Source organism: Pieris brassicae, chromosome 10 (assembly GCF_905147105.1).
Source record: "Pieris brassicae chromosome 10, ilPieBrab1.1, whole genome shotgun sequence".
NCBI lineage: Eukaryota > Metazoa > Arthropoda > Insecta > Lepidoptera > Pieridae > Pieris > Pieris brassicae.
In genome coordinates, this window is record NC_059674.1 from 11011025 (window position 1) to 11034827 (window position 23803).

The 23803-nt window shown below is 33.5% G+C and overlaps 1 protein-coding gene across 2 annotated transcripts; it reads right to left on the reverse strand.

Annotated features, from left to right (window-relative positions):
- Positions 1–7926: 7926 nt before the first annotated feature.
- On the reverse strand, positions 7927–23416 carry LOC123715514. 2 transcript variants are annotated; one of them, XM_045670549.1, is made up of 16 exons: positions 23028–23416; positions 21958–22957; positions 21069–21888; positions 20145–20305; positions 18994–19128; positions 17807–18045; positions 16616–16724; positions 15998–16159; positions 15156–15295; positions 14296–14415; positions 13269–13399; positions 12130–12274; positions 10904–11144; positions 10101–10254; positions 9622–9796; positions 7927–8386 (listed from the first exon to the last, which is right to left on the reverse strand). In XM_045670549.1, the coding sequence occupies exons 1-16, from the start codon at positions 23205–23207 to the stop codon at positions 8249–8251; spliced, it is 4050 nt and encodes a 1349-aa protein (XP_045526505.1). In that variant the 5' UTR covers positions 23208–23416; the 3' UTR covers positions 7927–8248. The 2 variants fall into 2 exon arrangements, with proteins under 2 accessions (XP_045526505.1, XP_045526504.1); XM_045670548.1 differs by having other exon boundaries at positions 9622–9805.
- Between the last annotated feature and the right edge of the window lie 387 nt (positions 23417–23803).

Genomic DNA, 23803 nt, shown 5'->3' on the forward strand with positions numbered 1-23803 from the left:
TGATGTGGTAGAGGATAATAAGGTCTTGTAAGTCCCAATTTTGGACTTGCATTAAGACATTAGCCTCTATACAATAGAATAAACTATTCAATATGACAAAATTCATTTTTTTGCCGTCCAATAGGTCGCAGTCAAATCGTAAAGTCTTCTGTCATTTAATACAAATTTACGTTGACTTGACTTTTAAGTATGGATGTATGTATGTCCATTAAAATGCATAAAGCAATCTTACTACCTAATTTGAAGTTTTATTGATGTATCCAGCAGGCAAATTGACCAATTGATGTGGTAGAGGATAATAAGGTCTTGTAAGTCCCAATTTTGGACTTGCATTAAGACATTAGCCTCTATACAATAGAATAAACTATTCAATATGACAAAATTCATTTTTTTGCCGTCCAATAGGTCGCAGTCAAATCGTAAAGTCTTCTGTCATTTAATACAAATTTACGTATTGTATTTGTTTTTATTTTTTGGGTAACCATTAGACCTGCCTGACAGCGACTTTTGCGGAGGAAAATTTAACATTCGATTGTATATAACAATGTGGGCCAATTAAAAATCTTCACGTATAGTTTTTTTTTCAAATAAGCAGTAGAACATACCAATTATTTTGGTTGTAGAATAAAAAAGAAAATCCATCCATCCATCATGATCGAAATAATTTTGTGTCAAAGCTCTCCTTGCTGTCACGATACTCGTGGCGAACATTTCAATGTCATCTCAATAAATCTGTTCGCTGCTCTAACCATAATGTTCCTCCCTCTATAATTTGTATTCATTTTAGGTACATGTAATAGGATCACGTGTCTTAGAGTTTTGTTGTATGTACGTAGGTTTATTTTGCTTAACAGCTCGGTGCTATCGACCGAACCAGTAGCTGTTTTCATTAAGTATCCGTAATATCACGTCTTAATGACAATGGTAGCATATGAAAATGGCTCCGGGCTCTATAGTCAGGCAGCGAAATTTTGTTCTTATATTGCAAGTACTTAACAAATTTTTTTTGGATATTTTCAATTCGATTATTGTAAATAGCATACTGAGGGTTCCAAATGCGACGCAAACTCTAAATTGCTTCTAACAATACATAATTTTCAATATCTTGATTTGAATAAGGCTAGACGATGTTTTTAAAATAAAGCCCAGCATTTTGGTTGCTTTGCGTACAATCTTATCTATATGTATATCAAATATTAGCTAATAACATCAACAGCATCTAAAGTAGAATTTTTAAGTTTGTATATTGTATTGATTTTATTACTTTTTCTAGTGAATGTCATACAAAAGCATTTTGAGACATTCAAGTCTAACTTGTTACGAAGACAGTAATCCTCAAATCGATTTAAATCTTACTGAAGGTCTAATGTATCCTGTCTGGTTGATATTCATTTCATAATTTTCATATCGTCCGCATATAGTAATATTTTAGAATATTTAAAACATGATAGTATATCGTTCACAAATAAAATAAATAAGAGGGGTCCTAAAAAGGAGCCCTGGGGAACACCTGTGTTGCCGCAGCGAAGCAGGTCGCCGTGTATACCCAATACACGGCGACCTGCTTCGGCGGTGGTTGGACGGTGGATGTCAACTTGTTGAGTAAAATGTCATGATCAATACGATCAAAACATTTGTTGTAATCCGCATAATATAATAGACAACGTCTACCTGCGCTCGCCGATCCATGCCACTCGATATGTATTCAGTGGCAATGATAAGGTTTGGGTCCGTAGATCGGTTTCTTATAAACCCAATTTGTTCACTGGGTCTGCACTGAGCTGAGGCTTTACAGCTGCATATACCTGCTGATACTCCATTTTTTTAAAGATTTTGGCAATGAGACATAGTTTAGAAATTGGTCGGTAATTTTCAATATCACAATTTTTATCAACAGGAGTAATGAAAGCTGCTTTCCATATGTTAGGCACTAAACCTTTGCATATGGAGAAATTAAATAAGTAAGATAGTGCTGTTGACAAATTATCAACACACACAGTTCATAATCCGAGAGGTTCTTGTATGTTCTAAACTTACGATGATACTTAAATTTTTCTTTAACCATTTTAATTAAAGGTAATGTGTACCATTTAGAGTAATTCAGCAACTTATATGTTTTCTTTGGTATATATTTGGTTCTTTTAAGTTGTATAAAATCTCATAAAATTTTAATACCGCGTCTTCCAAATCATTCGGCGATAAAATATTCTGCCATTTGAAGCTTCCCAGCTTATTGTTAATTTCCTCATAATTTCCCCTAGTATACATGTATTCTACTACTCTCCTATCTTCAATAGCGTCGGTAAGTAATAATTGAGGTCACACACACACACATAAAGATTTGTGATGTAGGTCCTCGGGTAATAAGGGATATTCACATGCAATGACTTTAACCGCGCTGTTAGACAGAACCAGATCTAATATTCTACCGTAAACATTTTTCACATGATTATATTGATTAATATTAACCAAATTCAATGTACCAATTAATTCGATTTGTTGAACTCCGGAGTAGGCTTCGGTAGAATGTAAGGGTAATCCTGGTTGCCCAGCGTAGTCCAAGCTATATGACTAAGATTAAAATCTCCTAATATTAAAAAAATGTGTGTATGAAAAAAATAATTAATTTAATTTACGCGTGAAGTTACATAACTGTTATGTAATTGAATATAAAAGATAACAGCACCATTTAAAAAAAAATTATGTAATAACGACACAAATTTTTTTTATAGGTACTATTATATAGCACTACTGTACAGCTTGCTAGTTAGTGGACTGTGAAATGTGTGTTTAATCATTATATGTATTGTATGTCAGGAATATCTGTATAGTATATGTAATGTATGTATGAGCAAGCTGCACTAGATAACTAAATATATGAGTGATGGGTGAGATGTAAGAACCTAGCAACCCTACAGATCCCTAAGCCCTACAGATGTACCCTAACACATAAATAGTGAATATATAAATAAGTACGGGATGTCTGCACCAAGAGACCTAAGGTAACAGACGGAGCCCTACGGGTAGGATCAAAGGTTCGAGGTGGTGGGATTATCTCAAAGCTATCGGGCAGGCTTACCACGATAATTAAGGGCTTGAGGTAGTCTACGCCACTTTGAGAGGAAGCGAGAAATGAATACGACAGAGCAATATTCAAATCTGATTTATTATTCAAAGACAATATCTTAAATACTACTTACACCTATTCACACATACATAATATTATTTAAAGGAGCTGTTGGTGTATTGCGCACCTTCAGCTATTTACATTTTGGAACACACGTGAGTCGTGTCAGCAATTGATCAATATTCGAATTAAATATAATTCAAAATTACTCTTCAGCTAATAATATCTGGAACACATGTGAGCTGTGTCAGCAGTTGGTCAATGTTCAAATGAAATCTGAATAACTACTATATATCATTACACTATTAACATATCTTCATCATATCTCTTCTTTGCATTATGCTGCTGTTTATACATATGTTTATTAAGTTTATTACAATGACCTAAGAACAGTTCTAATATGTTGTTAAGGCTCCCCGCCGCGGATCAGCGCCGTATGAGTGATACAGCTAGGTATGCGTTAGCAGGGGGAGTCTAGGGGGAACTTTATATTCGGGGCGTTGCCACTATGACTGCACTGCGAGCTGTAGGCATTAAACTCGAAGGTAGGATTTGTAAGTTGCGGAACGCACTGTATTCGGTGTTTAAAACTCTTTAAAGGTAAAGCCATCTTTGTTTCAATTAATAAAGTATTGTTGCAAAGTAGCGCAGCACACCTTTTATGTTAACATTAATAGGTAAAGAATTTTGCCGATTGCGAAAACAATTGCTTCGGAATGTTAGGGCTTTTAAAATTTACATAGGGGATAATATCAAAATTTTGATATATCTACATTCAAAAAAAAACTAAAAGTAACATAAAACTAAAATAAAATTAAGCTATTTACAAAACTGGCAGTAAACCTCCTGCTAACCTCTAATCTTTTCAAAGTACATTTTAAAATCACAGTACAATACGCTTCACAAATAGATCGCTCTCCGGTAAAGACTCGAGAAACCCATTAAGCAGCGACAGTAATCGAGGAATGGGAGCTTTTTGTCACTGGACAGTGCGAGCCGAACGCACAGCAAAAAGGTTATGTTTCCGGCAGCGGTAATAATTTTCCAAAACGTACGGTCTCATGATCTCTCCCAGCAAGTATGCGCTTTCCGTCTCGTTTTTAATTACGCTTAAACCAAATTGGATTATACCTAAATCTCTACGAAGTTCTAATGAATTGTACCCCCAAACCCCCCATCAAGTTTCTAAGGAACTTTTTCTGCACCCTTTCAATCATATCCCTATAATACCTTTCATAAGGGGACCATATGACGCAGTTGGTTTCAAGAATTGGCCTTACTAATGATGAATATGCACCCTAGTGGCAGTGTCGGCAGACCAACTGAATTTCGCAGTACAAACCCCAATCTCCTAAATGCAGCATCCATAATCGTCTGAACGTGCTCCGTAAATGAATGATGGGGAACAAACAAAACACCCAAGTCGCGGACTTTGTCTACGTGGCTAATAACTACGGATCCTATTCTATAGTCGCAGAGTATTTTATTTGGAGAGGCACTAAAGGTCATCACTTCACATTTGTCATAGTTAAACTGGAGTTTATTTAATTCAATACAATGCATCTGTATCAGAATCAAGTTGCATACACATACTTTCGAATAGGCTAAGTTCTGCAGCGTTCGCAGTGAAAAAGATACGCGATCTTACACATGAGAATACAGCAAAGCTCGTTTATTTCATCTTTTTCATATCATGTCATATTGTGTTATTTTGTGGGGTAATGCAGCTGACATTTAATCCATATTTGTAGTGCAAAACGGGGCTATAAGAGCGATCTGTGTTGTCCCCACATATAGGAACACATCCTGTATTCGAATGAGAATTCTCGTCAAGAACCGGTTTCTTGCATCGGCTATCTATAGAGCTTCAATGTTTCAATTGGTTTATGACGTTTTACGTGCAATTTTAACGGTTTGATGGTTATAATGTTATAGTGTACACGTCATTGGCCTCAGTATATACGTTAATGATTTAATAGTGTTCGACGTCCTGGTGGACAAAAAATCCTGGTGACCAGTTTGTGTTTCCACCACACCAACTTCCTTTCTAGTTAAGACCATTTATAAAATAAATAAATGGACACCTTTCTTAGTTCAGATGTGTAATAGTTCTAATTCTATCAAATTTAAAATAATTAATTTATCATGAAGCTTCCTAACCGTGTCCATTTATTTTATAGGTTCAGGTTACGCCAAATTTATTCAAGCATGGAGGAGTCGAAAGGATTATCAAATAAAAACGTTCATTCTCAAATTACTATTTATTTTTATGCGCTAATACATTTGACTTAGTCAGCACAGAATACACGTCTACGATGTGACCGGTTTGCAATTCTTAACGTCATCTTTTTTATTACCTAAATAAAAACGTTATAGTTTAGGAGGATTCCAAATAAACAAATGCAAGTATTGAACACAAACTTTTTACATAAAAAAATATTACTAGTCTAGCTTATTACAAAACGCTGTCTAAATATTTACGCACGTTACCTGGTTACGATATCTTTATCATAAAGAAAAAAACACTATCTTAAGTCTAATTAAATGCTAATATTTAGGATCAATTTAATTTTATATTTTACAAAAAGATTAAGGTCGATAAGTTTAACGACGGTAATTTAAAATATAAACATAAAAATTAATTTAATTCTATTACCAAGCCAGTCAACCAGTTTAACAAATATTCAAATAGTTACGCAAAACATTAGAGTTTTCATTTTCATTTATTTCCAACATTGACTTCTAAAACATTAAAGAAATCAATACGACAACAGGAAAATAACAACTATATTCACCAACGTACTAAACACACTTTAAGCTACAAATAACTGTCGATAAACGTGAAATACTTACAGAGGATTAATAGTCCCTAAATATTTTACACTGATCAATATATTTACAAACATCTTATGTCTACACGTCGTGTAAGATTATAAAAATAATATTATATTTAGAAAAAAATTAAATTCAATACACATTTATTTATTGTGTTTGTTCTATCGCACAGGTTTAGGGACGTCAGTCCTACGCTTTTTTATAACACTCAACATTTTGTATACAAATATAAAAATGTCATGGCACATTAAAATAAATTATATCTCAACAAAAGACGTACATCAACAATATGTAATATTTGAAACGACATGGCAACATTTTTTGATTATGAATCAAATACCGAAATACTAAGAGCATTATAAATTCAGGTTATACAGGTATATTTCTTTGTCACGTAGAAAGTATGATATAGACTGTTAATTTCAACATTTCGTATTTACACAAATAAATATTTTACAAAATATCTTGATGTTACCTCAAGTCAACTCAAATTTTTAGACATTGAAAAGTTCTATGCATGGTCTATACAGAGAACATTATTGATATTATTTATGGTTTTTGACAATATTAACTATAGATAAAAATCTTAGCGAGTTCAAGTTCCGAAGATTATATTAATTTGAAATTGGAATATGATCTTTGGAATAAGTCAAACTAAAAAGTATTAGGTGCGTGACCTGATACATATAAACAAGGGAGTAAGTACATAGTGCCAACGGCTCGACCCTTAGACTTCAGATACGTTTTGTAGTTTTAAGAGAGTATGGTTGTAACATTAATTCTGCATTACTTTATAATGCAAAAAACTATGGCTGCAACATCATCATTATCATCATTAGTAAGTAATGTTTTTCATGATAATATGGAGTTCAATGACAAAATTTTTGAAAATGGCGTTTCGGTGTAATTATAATGCACAAAAATGTTTGTTGTTAGCGTGCTCTAATGCCATGGAGTGCCGGCATAGTACTTGCCCATCTTTACCACTAGGTGTCGTAGAAGACGACTAAGGGAACATAATATTGGGGAAAAATTGACGTTTTTCCCATTTAACCTCAACATTATCTGCGCTGGCCACACTGATGGTGTGGCGAGTATTAGCGGCTTAATGCCTCAATATGAATAGTACCACAACACGAAATGTGTAAACGAACAGAGCCTTCCGGACTTTATGGAGAAAGAGACTCTTTGTTTTTTCAAAACCCACTTCATAAAAATGGACATGGTTTATCCCACATAAAGACTTAAAAGGAGATCGATCTGATAATGTCAACTAAAACGCAAATATTTATTGGTTTTAATTAATAATTGAAAATACCCTAACAGGATGGTAAGACGAAGAAGACACTCCGTCTGACTCCATCCTAAGAAGACATCCTACTTGATCTCTAAAATAGTTAGTTATGTCTGGATGGTGATGTTTCTATGGGTGATCTTAATAATTGACTTTATTAATTATAATGGCATTTATCGATCCGTTCGATCGGTTTGTTCCACTACGTAAAACCTAAAAATAAGTTCTACTCTCAACTACCTTCAAACTTAGGGTAAACAGAAGTACCGTTTCGAATCCTATAGGTAGATTAAAAAAGGAAATATCTAATATCCTTGCGGCACAGTATGCCCTCCTCTGATTTTGAGTTTGTCGAGAGACGACCCAGCAAAACAAAGTAAATTTTTTTGCAAGAATTGGATCTATCAGGCAAAGTCAGATATAGTCTTTTGTTAACATAGCTTTTACACATTGAAAGAAAAAACATTTTTACGAAATTGAAGCTATGATTATAATATCCAATTTAAAACCCCAAGACAAACAATCCGCGAAAATAGAGGACACCGTGAGTCATTTCTGCAAAAACCCGTCATCTAGTTGATATCAACTTCGGGGCAATAAATACAGATAACACAACTTTCTCTGCAGCTGTGATACTCTTGACATTCAACACCTTTTGTCTTCAGTCACCGTGACCACGCACGCTGTAAAGCACGCGAAACGTCGGAAAAAATTGAAATTATGTAAAATAATTATAAGTATATAATAATACATAGCTTTAATCCGGTATAAAAGGGTTTTCTTTCAAAGTCAGATATATTAAACGAGCTTTATACCACTTCTTGTTATGCCCGACATTATATAATCTTTAAAATTCTAATCTTCAAAAAGTATCCTGCGACTTTAAGGGAATAACAAATTATAACTTTTCCTTTTAAAGTAATAATTAATGTTTTAAATACATTGTTTAAATATAGCAGAGAGGTGATTATGAAAAGTCTTACTAAAGAAAATCATTTCCCTCGCAAATATTTGAGTATTTCTTCATCAGATTCAGTCTTTGTTGGTGCTCGGCACATTTTGTTCGGTAGTACTTTATATAAGTGTCTCTGTTGTGAGTCTTCTATTAATGTTCGCCATTGGTCGTTTCTCTGTAAAAGAATTTCATCAATCATTTTTGGCATTTGACTCTTTCCAGAAATGCGTGGAGATCAAAAACTATTTAACTGAACTGAAAAATTTCAAAACCAACATACTAAAGAAATTTAACTCGTACTTGAAAATATAATAGATCATCATACTCAATAATCCAATGCAACAAATTGATTCGAGTTCTACAGGGTGTATCAAAGTTATGGGCCATGAAGGGAAAGTACCTTAAATATCGCAGATAGGTGTAGGTCCCCCCAGACCTTACACCATTAGATTTCTTCTTTTGGGGATACGTGAAATATATGCCTTTCTTTTAAAATACTATGTTACTTTAGAAGAGTTATTACTTGCCATTCCTTCGATTGGCATCATAAAAGTTGGGGTGTTTTTTTAACATTTAGGTCGGTTCGATTCCCAGACGAGGCAAGAAATTTTGTCTTCTTTCAGTAAAATACTCTAAGATATTTAAGGTACTTTCCCTTCATATCCCATAACTTTGGGACATTCACATTACCATTTATAAACTCCAAATAATGGAGGAATTTAAAAATTTTGAACTTAAGAAGTAGGTAAATCTTCTATGCCTGACATATTCCGGTGATTTCAGCTCTACGATATGCGGTTTTCACAGATTTACATTCATTACATATAATTTTCTGATAATATTAGTGTGGCATACTGTAATTTTCATAAATATCGCATTATAAAAAGTTGATTGGTAGATTTTTTTACCATGGTTACCATTATTCATACTATTATTATATTACACATCCATTGACCGTGTTGGAGGACTGTTAGCCTAGTGGCTCAGTCCCTGCGGTCGTAGGTTCGATGCCCGGCTGTGCACCAATGGATTTTCTTTCTATGTGCGCATTCAACATTAGCTCGGATAGTAAAGGAAAACATCGTGAGCTTGTCTTAGACCCAAGTCTACCGACGGCATCCGTCAGGTACGGAAAGCTGATCACCTACTTGCCTATTCGATTAACAAAATGATCATGAAACAGATACTATCTGTATCTGAGGCCCAGACCTAAAAAGGTTGTAGCGCCATTGATTTATTTTATTTTTTATCCATTGACTGTATCCATGATCTGTATCTGAGGGTCTGGGCTGTGGTGGCATTGCCTACCCGCAATCTCGTTGTCTCCCATTAAAAAGATGGTAATAATATCGTAATCACGGGAACAAGCACATATGTTTTATTTCAATATGGTTAAACCAGCTTACTTACCATAACAGCGTGTGGATTGAGGCACACGACGAGGGCGTGCCTGGCACGTGTCAGCATCACGTTCATTCGACCAGCATCCGTGAGAAAGCCTAGTCCGTGACTTCGAGCCAACGAGACGATAACGACATCTCGCTCTTGGCCTTGGAAACTGTCCACTGTGTTCACTTCTATTAAACTATCCGATCTGTAAAATCACAGAATAAAAAAACTGTTTTTTTTTTAATTGAAAAATATTAACGATCTGTTCTTGGCTTAAAATACATTTAGGAAAATTCTTGAAAGTAAACGTTTTTGATGTAAAGAGAATATTAAAATCAGAAGTTTTTATTTTTTAAATACAAAAAAATAGGCTTTATTATTGGGATCCATATGAATCTATAACTAAAGCGAAATACCGTTCAAATATACTTAAAGTATTGTTTATAAAAACCTATACGAAAATCAAAGAATTGTTTTATAAATAAAAAGAACTAACTTACTCTTCATGCTTTAAATATTTCCTAATGAGATCCCTGTGGGCGGCGTAAGGAGTGATGACCGCAAAGGAAAGCCCCTTCGGCCTCGTAATTTGGGCCAGGGCCGCTGCCAACCGAGACACACCGCAAGCTTCTAAATCATTTGCACCTGATAACCCTGGAAAAATATATTATTTGTTTACCGCCTTAAAGAGATGTCTAGAAGAGATCGCTGCGATACAGGAAAGAGACAACAAGAGAAAGATTAAGAAAAATATTATTCAACAATTTATATAATATCAGGCTGACTTTAATTGTTGCTTTGGTTAATCATTAACTACTTCTTTAACGTTTAAGAATCAGATTTTTTTGACTCGATTTATTTGGTTTTTTTTTAATATTTTCTAGATAATTCCTCGATAACTCGTCGGAGGTATTAAACAACTTACGTAAATTGCATTGGTAACCCGAATGTTTCATAGTTAGGAATCATTACTTAACGAATAAAAGTACGAATATTGTTACGACCAATCAGAGCAGAGCATATGTCTAGAGTGGGGTCGAAGCGCCATTTTGACTTTGCGAATACTTGTTATACTGATTAAGTATTCAGTGGAGAATTGTGACGTTGAGAGTGTTAAAAGGAGTCAATCCAAATAAAATATTGCGCGATAGATATTTGTGTCTTTTGTGTTCGCTCACATGATGCCCACGTAACTTGTTAATGATGAAGACGATATTTCTCCGTCAAAATAAAAATTAGAAAATATATAAAAAAAAACAAAATTATTAACAACATTTTGTGCGTCAACATCGCACTATCATACCTTGTCCTTTATCCCCACTATGTATACCCAAAATTGTATACGGTGGAATGTCCAGATCAACAGGCGGGCGTGGCACTGTCCGTATCTGATCTGCGTAGAAGGCTCTATTGGGATAATCAGCGATGCTCTGATGCATCCGATATTGCTGATTCAGAAGTAGTACTGGACTTTGAGGCCAGAGTTCAGTGCACGAGGTCAGACGGGCGAACAGACTTTCCCCCAGGCCGTGCTTTTTAGCTCGCTGTTAATAAATGCAGAAGTTAATTCAATTGTTTGAGTACACAAACACAGGATCCTACAAAATTTTACAAAGGTATATGACGTAAGGGAGCATTCAAGTATTACGTCACGCAATCTTTGGAGATTCTTGACACCCCCCCCCCCCATGAAACGCACCGTAACGTTTTCTGTATCCAATAGTAAAACGTTTCGTGACCACCGCCAGTGACTCTTTATACCTAAAACTTTCCATATGTAGTGTAAAGTACTAGAAAGAATATTAAAAATAACGCGTAATTCATTCCCCGCCCAGCATCGTAACGTTTTACAAGAGAAAGTCCCCCCAAATTCGTTACGTAATACTTGAACTTAAGCACCTATTAATACTTTGTAGAAATATTAACAAAATAATAAAAACAATCTGTAAAATAACTTTACATTTCGATATAGCGGCAAATGGAATTTAAATTGGAAATAATTTCAGTTGAGTTTAATAGTAATAGTAATAGTGTAAGAAAAATGTTACCAAACCTACCTAAAAATCAATGAAAAATATTTCAAAAAAATCTTGTATCCTAATCCTAACACTCCTTTGTTAGGGCAGTAACAGCTATCCATTTTTTTGGTCCAATTATATATCTTAGACGAACGGACCCGAAAGAGATTCGAATGACCGAAGGACTATAAGGACTCATAAATTCATAGTTTAACAAAGAATAGAGTTCAAGTAGCAGATATAGAAGTATTGTTTTTTGTTGACATAGCTTTTACACCTAAAGAAAACACTTTTTAAACGGATTGAAGCTATGTATTATTTTTATAAACTTATAATTATTTTAATTTTTTTTCCGACGTTTCGCCTGCTTTTCAGCGTGCGTGGTGTCACCGTGATAAAGAAGCACGCACGCTGAAAAGCACGCGAAACGTCGGAAAAATTGAAGCTATGTAAGCTTCAATCCGTTTAAAAAGTGTTTTCTTAAGGTATAGAAGTATCGTAGAGAATATACCTGAGAGCAAAGATACCCGGGCAGTTGTTGAGGGTCGCCGACCAATGTTAGCTTGGTGACGTCCAAGGTCAGAGGAACTAATGTCTCAGGCTCGATGGCCTGCCCCGCTTCGTCCACTATACATAGCGCTATGCGACCTTTCACACTGAAACACATTTAACATTCGTCTTTTGTTTTGAGGGTTCTATGTACAAGATGTCACATAAAAATAAATCAATGGCGCTACAACCTTTTTAATAGGTCTGGGCCTCAGATTTCTATATCTGTTTCATGATCATTTTGTTAATCGAATAGGCAAGTAGGTGATCAGCCTTCTGTGCCTGATGCACACCGTTCGAGCTAATGTTAAATGCGCACATAGAAAGAAAATCCACTGGTGCACAGCCGGGGATCGAACCTACGACCTCAGGGATGAGAGTCGCACGCTGAAGCCATTAGGCTAACACTGATCCACAAAATGTCATATAGAATAAACAACCAGTGTAAATATCGTACAAGACTAATAATTGCTAGACCTATTCGTTCGAATTCGGGCCGAGTTCACAAGAGTTGCTTATTAGTTATAAGATATATTTATTAATAATAATAATAAGTTATTTATTTTCTCCAATGTGAAATGATAAAAAACAATTCCTCAAATTATATTTGTTTGTTTGCTTTGTATGTCTCTTGAAAATTCAAAACTTACCTTAATGAGTTTAAGATTCATATGAATGAATAAACGACTTTCAAAAATATTTACCGTGTTATACTCTAATTATCGTTTTATTTAATTTTGTTAGTGTAAGGGAGCGTTCAAGTATTACGTAACGAATTTGGGGGGGGGGGGGGCCCCCTCTTTTAAAACGTTACGATGCGGGGCGAGGATTGAATTACGCGTTATTGATAATATTACTTTACATATTACAGTACTGGAAATTCGGACTTACATAATGGTAAGTTTTAGGTGGTCACGAAACGTTTTACTATTAGATACAGAAAACGTTACGGGATGATTCAAGAATATCCGAAAATTTTGTGACGTAATACTTGAACGCTCCCTAATACAAGACCAATAAATAAGAAATATTGTCATTTCATACATTTTAGCGCATTTTGAAGCCAATTAAATTTTAAAACGAATTTCATTTTCAACTTACCCTTTCATTTTATTATTCTGTGCGCTTGCGAGCGTAGTAGCGATGATATCAGCGCAGTCAATGATTTTCTTTTCAGCCGCCATTAGACGCTCAGGTCTGACGTCTTCACCACCACCACCACCGTGGCGTAACTGATAAAATAAAATGGTTTAAAACGTCATGTTAGGTTCTATAGTTGTTCTTTTTTGCACAACAATAAATTAAATTCCCAAAAAAACAAAGGAATCCACGATCCATTTTTGAAGTGAAACTTCTTTATCGGCGTTGGAAAAGAATTTACCGTCACAATTTTCGGTTACGCATCATATTTTTCCGTTACGCGCTATCTTTTTCCTGTCCCTAACAAGGTTGATTCGAAGAGATTCGAAGCCATTAATAACAAAAATATATAACAATGATAGTAATAATTCTATTACAATTAATGAAATTCTGTAATAATCTTAGTATTAATAAGGCCAAATGAAATAATTGTATTATTTGTATTCATGTCTATGATAATAAAAGCATGTTCTTAAACTTTATCTAATTTAACTTTATTTAACCAATTTCTGTAAAGTTGCATATAGTTGCATTTTTCGAAAAATAAGGTCATAAAGAAGTTTTACTTCTTCGGTGTGGACACTAGTACACTCACACATTTTTTATATGTAACACACTTTTAAACAGTGATTCGTTCTTGTTCTGGAATCTAAGTCTTATGACAGTTACAAAAGGCTGATCATCTACTTACTACGATAAAATGATCTCGAAACAAATAATAAAGCCCAAGTGTTGTAGCGGCACTAGATTTTGTAATGTTGTAATGACCGTATACGGAAGCAGGAACACATAATTGGAATTTAAAATAGCAATAAATATATTAATTATATTTGTATTTAAATTATATGGACAATCTACACGTAGTAAAAACTGTTATTACATTGACGTATACGATTTATTAAAACTATTATTTATTTCATATTGCAGACAGAAAATTAACAATCGCAATAGTTAAAATTAATTTTTAATAGCATAAATAACGACATACCATATTTATTCGCTCATTGAGTTGGGTGATCCGTCCCTGACAGTAGGCGATTCTCACGGGATCCTTCGCTTCACTTATTGCCGTCTTCCACATGTTTATTTTCGCTTCTATATGTGAAATCTGTAAGAGCATAAGATATAAGTATCTAAGAGTATATAAGCGGGCAATATTATATGTATATATATTTTTCTTATTTCAGATATATTAAAGTGATAGTGGAACCCGGATCGAAGAACCAAAAATATATTTCATAGTGTGTTATTTTAACTGGTAGAGATAGCTTCACAATGATCGTATGTTGTGCAAAAACATATTTTTTTATCTGTGTAACCTAGTTTTTAGCACTTATAAGAAGTGTATGAGCCAAGGCTGTACTATTGGCTTACTCAGGATTTCTTAATTTTATAAGAGTGGCGATTACCTAAATCGTCGAAGTTACGCCTCGAGATTATGGCCAGACGCATTCTTCAGCATTTACATTACATTTAGCATTAAATTATTTTATATCTTTTGTTAAACTTTGTTGATAATAAATAGTAATTATCTGAAGCATCCCCTGAAGCAAGCACTGAACCAGGAACCATAATGGTCCTTCGAGCCGGACTGTTCAATGGTATAACCATAATAAACATTGTGGCCTCGCAGTCTCAGACGATAACGATAATCCGATGGCAGTATATTTAAAGAGGTTTTTCACCTGCTGTATATACATGTAATTGCTGCGAGGTAGAATAAATATATATATATATATATATATATATATATCGCATTCAGAACTAAACAGTCCATGTTAAACATTATATTGATTTAACATTTATAAAATTCATATTTTTTCTTCCTTAAATTGAGATAAAATATACCTGTTGGGCCACCACGGCATTTTGCGGCTCAGCATTCAGTCTAGCAGCGTCTCTTGCCGCGAGTTGTTGTGAACTGACGTCCTTAGCTCGACTATGCATCGCTTCTACCCGACCCACGCGTACCATTTTGAATCTTTCAGCTGAAATATATACATTTTGTATAGAGCTATAGTATTTTATACTGGACTATTCAATATAGAAGAGTATTAAGGAAGGCTTAAGCGAGCGGGCGTGCATTCTAACCAGTCAATTCAATTCCATTGGTGGAATTTGTTGCTATCTGTGTAATGAGCCCTTACTCCTGCGGTGAAGGCAAACACCGTGTTGAAACCAACAAAAAAATCGATGACATTTGTAAGACCTGATCACCTACTTGTCTATGAAATAAAAAATAATTGAAGTAACCGATGCAATCTGAGGCCCATAAGTCACATACATGCATGCAGAGAGATTACCCGGAGAACAACAACTTAAAAAAAAACATATTAATCTAGAGTCAAGACCAGAGTTTCTTAACCATTTTTGTGCCATGCACAAGCATTTCTAAAGTTCTTATGACATACATACATCCCTTTTATAATTAATAAGTTTAATCGTTCTCATAATTATCTTATATGATATGTTGTTAAATTCAGCCGTTTACCAATTTGCCCCTTTAACAAACAAATTGCCCTACGTTTGTAAACGCTGGTAAAGACTATACAGAACAGTAGGATTTAGAATTGTTTTTATATAATATTAGAAAGTCCACTTATATATTAATTATTCCAGTTCAAGCGCTTAATTTGATTTGAGTGGTCTGTAAAATTTTGTCTTTGGTATTTTTAAAGGTTTTTACTCACGTTTTGGTAAGCTCTGCCGTATACTGAGTAGTCGTATAACAATTTCGTCTATGGCCGCATTGCTCGTCGCACATATTAATATTTTCCCTCTGTTCTGCTGTTTCTTTCTATTAACGTCGTAGAAATATGCCATCACCATGGCACATATCACGCTTGATTTTCCTAGAATATAATTCTAATAATAAGTGTGTAATGTCGAAACAGCAACCCAAAATGCGGTACACCGAGTTCCTACGTATTTGCGAAGTGTTAATAAATAAATAGTAATTTTATTTGTATTTAACGCATAATTAAGGGGTAGGGGGGAGTACTGGGGGGGGGGGGTATTTACGATTCGGGCGGGGATTAAATTAAGAGTTATTATAGTATATATTATTCGACTTTACGGCAGTACCACACAATGGCAACTTATAGGTATAAAAAGTCACTGGGTGGTCAAGTAACGTTATACGATTGGGTATAGAAAAAACAATACGGCGCGTTACATTGGGGGGGGGGGGGGGTCTAGTCTCCAAAAATTGCGTGACCGTACTTGTTGCCCTCATTTGTCGAAAATATTTTGAAAAAAATAAATAAATATAAAATAAAATTTGGACGTTATAATATTTGTATTCATACCGGTTCCAGGTGGTCCTTGAACCATTTGTATATTGGGCCGATCCCCAAGAGCCGCCGACACAGAGGACTCCACCGCTACTTTTTGACTGTCATTCAATGTCGACGTCCACTGAAAAGGATCGATAAAACAATAACAGGAAAAATCACAATAATTTATATTATAAGTATAAAAAGTTTCCTACAAATAACAAAATGTAAAAACGTTTTGTTAAACACTTTAGGAGCGTACAAAGTCGACGCATTATGAACTGACGCTTCGGGTCTATACATCATATTTATGTCTGTCTCGCTCGCACTTACAGGTCTTATGGAGAGGTGTCGTGATGTGCGTAAGAATTGCAGGGGTGCCTATTGATAACGGGATAGGTACGATCGATATGCTAAATCATGTTATTAATAGGAATAATTTTTCCGCTATCGAAAAATAAAAGTTTTTAATGTTTGTTTCGAATGTAATGTAACGAGTGTCATAACAAAAAATATTATGTTTATAGAAACGCAACAACCAAATCATGGACCCGTGGACATGTGTGAGTACCGATAACTAATCTACTGTCAGTGATATTTATTGCACGACGACTCAGTTTAAAATGCATCGACTATAGACATCTGTTACCATACAACGACGTTGAAGGGACGCATTAACTAGCGCTATACTGATCTAACATTGTGTGGGTGAAAAGGCATACTAGAGTTAGGTTTTTAAAATAATTGTGACTTCATAACTCAAAGGTAAACTGTCATTAAAATTTTGAAAGCAAAACACACGAAACATATAACTAAAAATTACACTGTAATTAATTATGAAAAATGATTTTCATTTAGTAATTTCTGAAACGTTATTAAACTAAAATCTGCGCACAAGAGCCGTCTATTATTTTTCTAAACTTTGACATAGTGACATATTTGACAGTGCTCAAACGGAATTAACTTGAGATATCTACTGGAATACGGACCTGAGACTTGTATATTGATTAAGCTTGATGCTAATATTGGAAGTAATATTTAGGTTTTGTCTCAGATTCCTAAATTTCAGCGAACTAATTACCGGAACGATCCTATATTAGAAAACTATTTTCATTTTTTTACAAAAATGATCAATGTAAAAATCATCTATTAGAATTTCTACAGACAATAAATTTATTTTGTAAATAAAAATATGCAGCTTGTTAAATTTAAAATAGTACTTACAGGTAAATTCATATTAACACAAGCATTATTGTTATATCTTTGGAAGTGTTGAGGCTGCGGATTCAAAATTGCCTCACTGAGGGGTGAACCCGAGAGGTATTCCATGGCTTCAAATAACATTAATTCCTTATTTATATAAGCTAATGATCGACCAACTATCAGTTCACCAATCTTTAGCTGACTCATCTTCCCAGTAAATATAGCATATAATGAAATGCTAAAGAATGTGTTTTTGTTGTCTGAAATATATGTTTGTTTAAATTTAAAAAAATGAATAAAAGAGTTGTAATCATACACTGTCCTAGAAGTTATAAAGTTTCTTAAATAATGGATGAATATTGGTATTAGAATTCCTATTCTTTATTTCCATACAGTCAAACCTGGATAAGTGAGAACTGGGTAAGCTATAAAACTCTATTAATATTACAAGGTCCCATAATTTTGCCCTCCTAAAACCTCTATAAGTAAGAAACATGAAACCTGTATAAGTGACAGTCATTTTTCACGCGTCAACCTCTATCAGAGATTGATACATATACCTCTATAAGCGCAGTTGAACGCTAACTATTTATGTATTTATGACCTTGAAAAACATACAAAAAATTAAAAACAGAATCCCTAAAGAAATTAACATATTTATTCAAGTATATGTTGTTACAATATTAATTAGATTAAACATTTCTCTTCAACTACTAAATATTTCAATAAATATGCAATATCCATAAATACGTCTATATTTTGTTTCTAATTACGTCATAGTTTTATGTGAGACAGACCCCTTTCTGTAACTCTGTAGAAAATCGGGTTAGTGAGAAACCTCTATAAGAGAAAAAGGGATCGCGGTCCCTTGAGCTTAACCCGGTTTGACTGTATATAGAAATAATGTATCAATATAAATGTTAAACCAAAAATTTAATTTAAAAATAATAAGGTTATTTTTTATTGTAATATTGAGTTTGTTAAAGTTGTTAAATATAAACAAAATTGGGGATTTACATATTGTAATAATTTGCAGATTTTTACATTCAAATACTAAGACAGCATTACAAATTTTATTAATTGTATTTAAAATCTAAAAAATGAATGCAATATGAGTACTGTTATATTTAATTTATTTTTAGTAATTAACACTAAATTTTATTTTAGGATGTTGATTTAAAAATTGTCTCATAATGAACAACACTTACTTGGAGGCGCAGGAAGTATCCTTACATTGTGTACAAATAAAAACCTGGAAATCTTGGAATTTGGCGGACCAATGTCAATAATTAATATTTCGCCTACTCTTGGAGCATTTTTTGCCTCTGTTGTTGGCATGGAAACTAGAAGTAAAAATATAGACTAATATAACAATTTAGTTGTGGCTAAATAACATTTTCATACAAAAGATATCCTTTAGGCTAATTCTACACTGCGGCTGAAATGTATGAAACATTGTATTGTCTTTTATTAAAATAACTTTTACACATTTAAAGAAAACACTTTTTCAACGGATTGAAGTTATGTATTATTATAATTTAAAATTATATAAAATAATTATAATAATAATAAAATAATAATTTCAATCCATTGAAATAGTGTTTTCTTTAAATGTATGCAACATTGTTTTTGGACTAAGAATGCACCGGCAAAGTTGTAATGAACTTTGCTTAAATGACTTTCCAAATTGTTCTTTTTCACCATTTAAAAATTTAAAAAAATATCAATGGCGCTACAACCTTTTTAGGTCTGGTCTGGTTTCATGATCATTTTGTTAATCGAATAGGCAAGTAGGTGATCAGCCTTCTGTGCCTGACGCACACCGTCGACTTTTTAGGTCTATGGCAAGCCGGTTTCCTCACGATATGTTCACAGTTCGAGTTAATCTTAAATGCGCACATAGAAAGAAAATCCATTGGTGCACAGCCGGGAATCGAACTTACGACCTCAGGTATGAGCGTCGCACGCTGAAGCCAGTAGGTCAACACGGCTCTATTTATACAGAAATATCAAACTTTTTATCGGTCTGACTGATTATTGTTCAGTTTTCAGGATTTCAACAGAGAGCCTTCTAACTTTTTTGGCCTAACTCACTTTTAACATCTCAACAACAACCATTCTTTTAATAATCATTTTTATAGCTCAGTGGTTTAGGCACATGGTTAGATTCCCAGAGAAACTAGATTCTTTGGGTTATGCTCAGAATACCTACTTGTGAACGAATTAGCAATGTAATAGTCTAAGATATGTGTCTATGTTTAGCAGGTTTAGAAAACTTCTAACTCAAGTTTCTGAATATTTTTTAGAAATAAAAATATTTTATCCATTTGCAAAAACAAATTAATAACCAAATACTTACTGTTAACACTCAGGTTAAATAGTTCAAAGTGTCGTTCAACGGGTGGCACTGGGGGTAAGTTTTCAATTCTCATCTGAAGTAATTTGGGTTGATTGCGAGTCCTTAAATGACCTTGAGTTAAACATTCCCATATTTCCATTAACAGGAGATCACCAATTAACCTGAAAATACAATTTTTGTATACAAATAGAGTGATGCAGTCACTATTTATTCTAAATTATTGCAAATTTAATAAACTCGCTACCATCTACACTTATAACAAGAAACAATATTAAATTTAAATAATACTATATAAATGAAACAATTATAAATTATGCTAATCAGACATTATCGTAATTTAATACATATTCGAATATAACAACTCATTCTGTATTCGAATAAGAATTCTCGACAAGAACAGGTTTCTTGCATCGGCTATCTTTGGCGCGTCAAAGTTTCAATTGGTTTATGACGTTTTACGTGCAATTTTAATGGTTTGATTGTTATAATGATATAGCTTAAATGTCACTGGCCTTCGCATATATGTTAATGATTTAAATATGTTTGACATCCTCGTGGACAGAAAAACTGTGTACAGTTTGTGTTTTCACCACACCAACTTCCTTTATATTAAGATCATTTATACAATAAATAAATAAATACATTTACAAGTGCTTATAAATCCTTATAAGTTTAATAAATAATACCTAATATTACTTAATTTAATTACCTTAATTTACCTTAAGAATAACACTGCAATACATTATGATTTACATCTTAGGTTTTTAAGAATCTCTTGAAATTGTTTTCAATATTTTTGTACATATTACATTACTATTCAAAAATTATATTATGTAAGCAGTAATTCTTTTATTAAACATAGATTACAATGAAAGAGAATTTTTTATATCATATTATCTAGTCATTATCAAAATTTCTACTTACTGTACATACTGGTGGTGATTGTTATATGTTTGAAATTTCGCCAATGGAATATTATTATGACCCAATATTGGCGGGGGATCAGCATTAGTAATCTGTTCATCAAGCCAATGTGGATTCCAAATTAAAATTTTCATTAAAGTTATCTTTTCCAATGAAAATATTGGCAATTTATGATTGTCAACCAGTGTTGTCTTTACTAATCTAGTTTCCTTCATTTTATTTCCAGGTTCAATTTGAAATACATGAACTTCTGGGGGTGTATTAGAGAACCTCACAGATTTTTTTATTTTTTTAGGTGGTAATGGTTCAACTTTTGAAACTGGCTTTCCAAAGAACCCAAGGTCTATATCCATTAACGGCCTAATAGCTTTTATAGGATGAGCATGTGGTTTCTCTGTCTTATCTGATTTTCTTCTTGATCTTCTCCTTTTTCTCTTTTTCCTCTCTGACTTAGGTTCTGCTGAAACCACTTCAACATGATTTTCTTTGTAATCTGATGTTTTATTAACCAATGTAATCCCATGGGATGTTTTATGTTTTTGCTGCACTGTTTTGTCAAGAATCTCTTTTCTTTTTGTAGGCTTTACAGCTTGAACTACATTAGTTAAAAATTCCCCACGACTTGTATTAGTAACTTTTATATTAACAACACTTTTACTGCTTGCAGTGTTATGGGAAGGATCTGGTTCATGTTCCTTAAGTTTAACTGCAATTTCTTTTAGTTTTTTTTTACGTTCGTCTTTTTGAGATTTATTTATACTTTTTTTAGATGATTCACTATGTTTTCTTTCTTTGTTTTCTTTTTTAGATGTTTTCTTAGCTGCAATGAAAAAAACAATGATTATACTTATATATGTAGAATTAAAAATACAGGCATGAACAATCTTACATTCAGTTTGTGCTACATGTGATTTTCTTCTAGATGGTTGGCAAAGTGGTTCAATAACTTGAATTTTTTTTGGGCCAGCTCGATCATTTGCAGACACTTTTTCAACAGTAACATCCTTAGTAAGAGTACTATCAGTGTGATCACAACTTGGTAAGGGTGGCAGGTTTGTTTCAGATTTATTTTTAATTAATTTATCAGGGCCCACTTTCTTTGTATCTATTTTGTCTACTGCTTTTCCAAGGACCTTGCCCACATCTTGTGTAGTTTCAGCAACCTGTGAGTCAACTGTGGGTGGTACTAAACTGATCAAATCTTCAAAGTATATATCACTATCATCATCGATAAGCTGAACATCATCAAATTGACTATAAGAGTTCTCATCTGAACATCTTTCCCTATTTGGTGTTTTTCTCTGTTTTTGCAAGTTAATAAATGGCTTTCCAGGGGAACTCTGCGAAAGCCTTAAATACCAATGTTCTGATTCACTATCACTTTCACTATCAACTGGTATTGGTTCTTCAATATCTCCAAGTTGCTCTTGCTTTATAGAAAAGGCATCAAATTGTATTTCATCATTCTCAAGTTTAATATCTTCTGGCTGTAACTCTTGCTTTATTGTATCTAACTTCTTTATCTTTTTAGTTGAAGGGCCTTCACAATCAACATCACTGTCGGACAATATAAAAACAACATCATTTTCCTTAGAAGTCCTGTTATCTTCATTGATTGGCTTTTCAGTTTTTATTATTTCAACCATTGGTAAAACACTATATCTTCTCTTAAGAGGCGGTTTACTATTCTCTTCTTGATATTGAATTCTGTTAATGATAGGTACTTTCTTTTGAATTTGTTGTAGTTTAAATATGTACTTTTCTGTATCATTTATGTTAGTTAGCTGAGTACCTTCTGTCCAACCAATACCAATTATATCATTTTCAGTTATTGAATATGGAATGTTAGGGGAAATACGCTTCAATCCTATGTAAACACCATTTGAACTCTGAAAATCGATAATTATTAGATGTAAAACAAACTATCAATTTAAAATCTTTTTTCCATGCATACTTTACCTTTAAATCCTCAATTGTTACTTCATCATTGTTAACCTTAATAACACAATGATTTCTTGAAACAACCAAGCTTGTGAGGATAATTGTATTATCATTCCCTCGGCCAATAGTTACTTCTTCACTATTAGGTAATGTAAATTCTTCGATACCAAATTTTTGCCGGTGAAGTTTCCACTCCATGGTGTGTACATACAGAAAATAGTAAATACAAATACAGTAGATCGGAAATTCTGTGTACTAATCACGATAACGGGCGACGTGAGATTAACTTTTTTCATCAAAAAGTTATCTTATAGTACTTAAATTTAAATATATTATTAATACAATTTACCTCAGGGTCTAGAAATTAACAAATATCAAAGAACTAAGAAGAAAGTACTAAGGAGGGGATGACGAACTGTAACAACCGTCAACCGCAGCTTTTAAATTCATATTCATGTCATATCACAGTGTCAATGTCTTTACTGAACCATCAAAAGATTTTTTTAGTAAGTTTGTTAGTAAAGTTCACATAGAATATAGTCTATGATGGTATTGTCTTTTGTTAACGTAGCTTTTACACATTAAGAAAACACTTTTTAAACGCACACGAAACGTCGGAAAAAAATTAAAATTATGTAAATAATTATACGCTTTTAATAATAATACATAGCTTCAATCCGTTTAAAAAGTGTTTTCTTAATAGTCTATGATATTTAATCTGGGCATTGTAGATTGTAACGTTCATATCATTCTTTCTTTCTACAATACATTAGCGTTTGTCGAAAGAGACTGAC

Excerpts from the sequence above, each read along its gene's own strand:
- LOC123715514 (XM_045670548.1), bottom strand. The coding sequence starts at position 23,207 with ATGGAGTGGAAACTTCACCGGCAAAAATTTGGTATCGAAGAATTTACA. Across the intron at positions 16,160-16,615 it reads TCAAGGACCACCTGGAACCG|GAAAATCAAGCGTGATATGT; the intron begins GTATGAATACAA and ends ATTATATTCTAG. Across the intron at positions 8,387-9,621 it reads TCAATCCACACGCTGTTATG|AGAAACGACCAATGGCGAAC; the intron begins GTAAGTAAGCTG and ends ATTCTTTTACAG.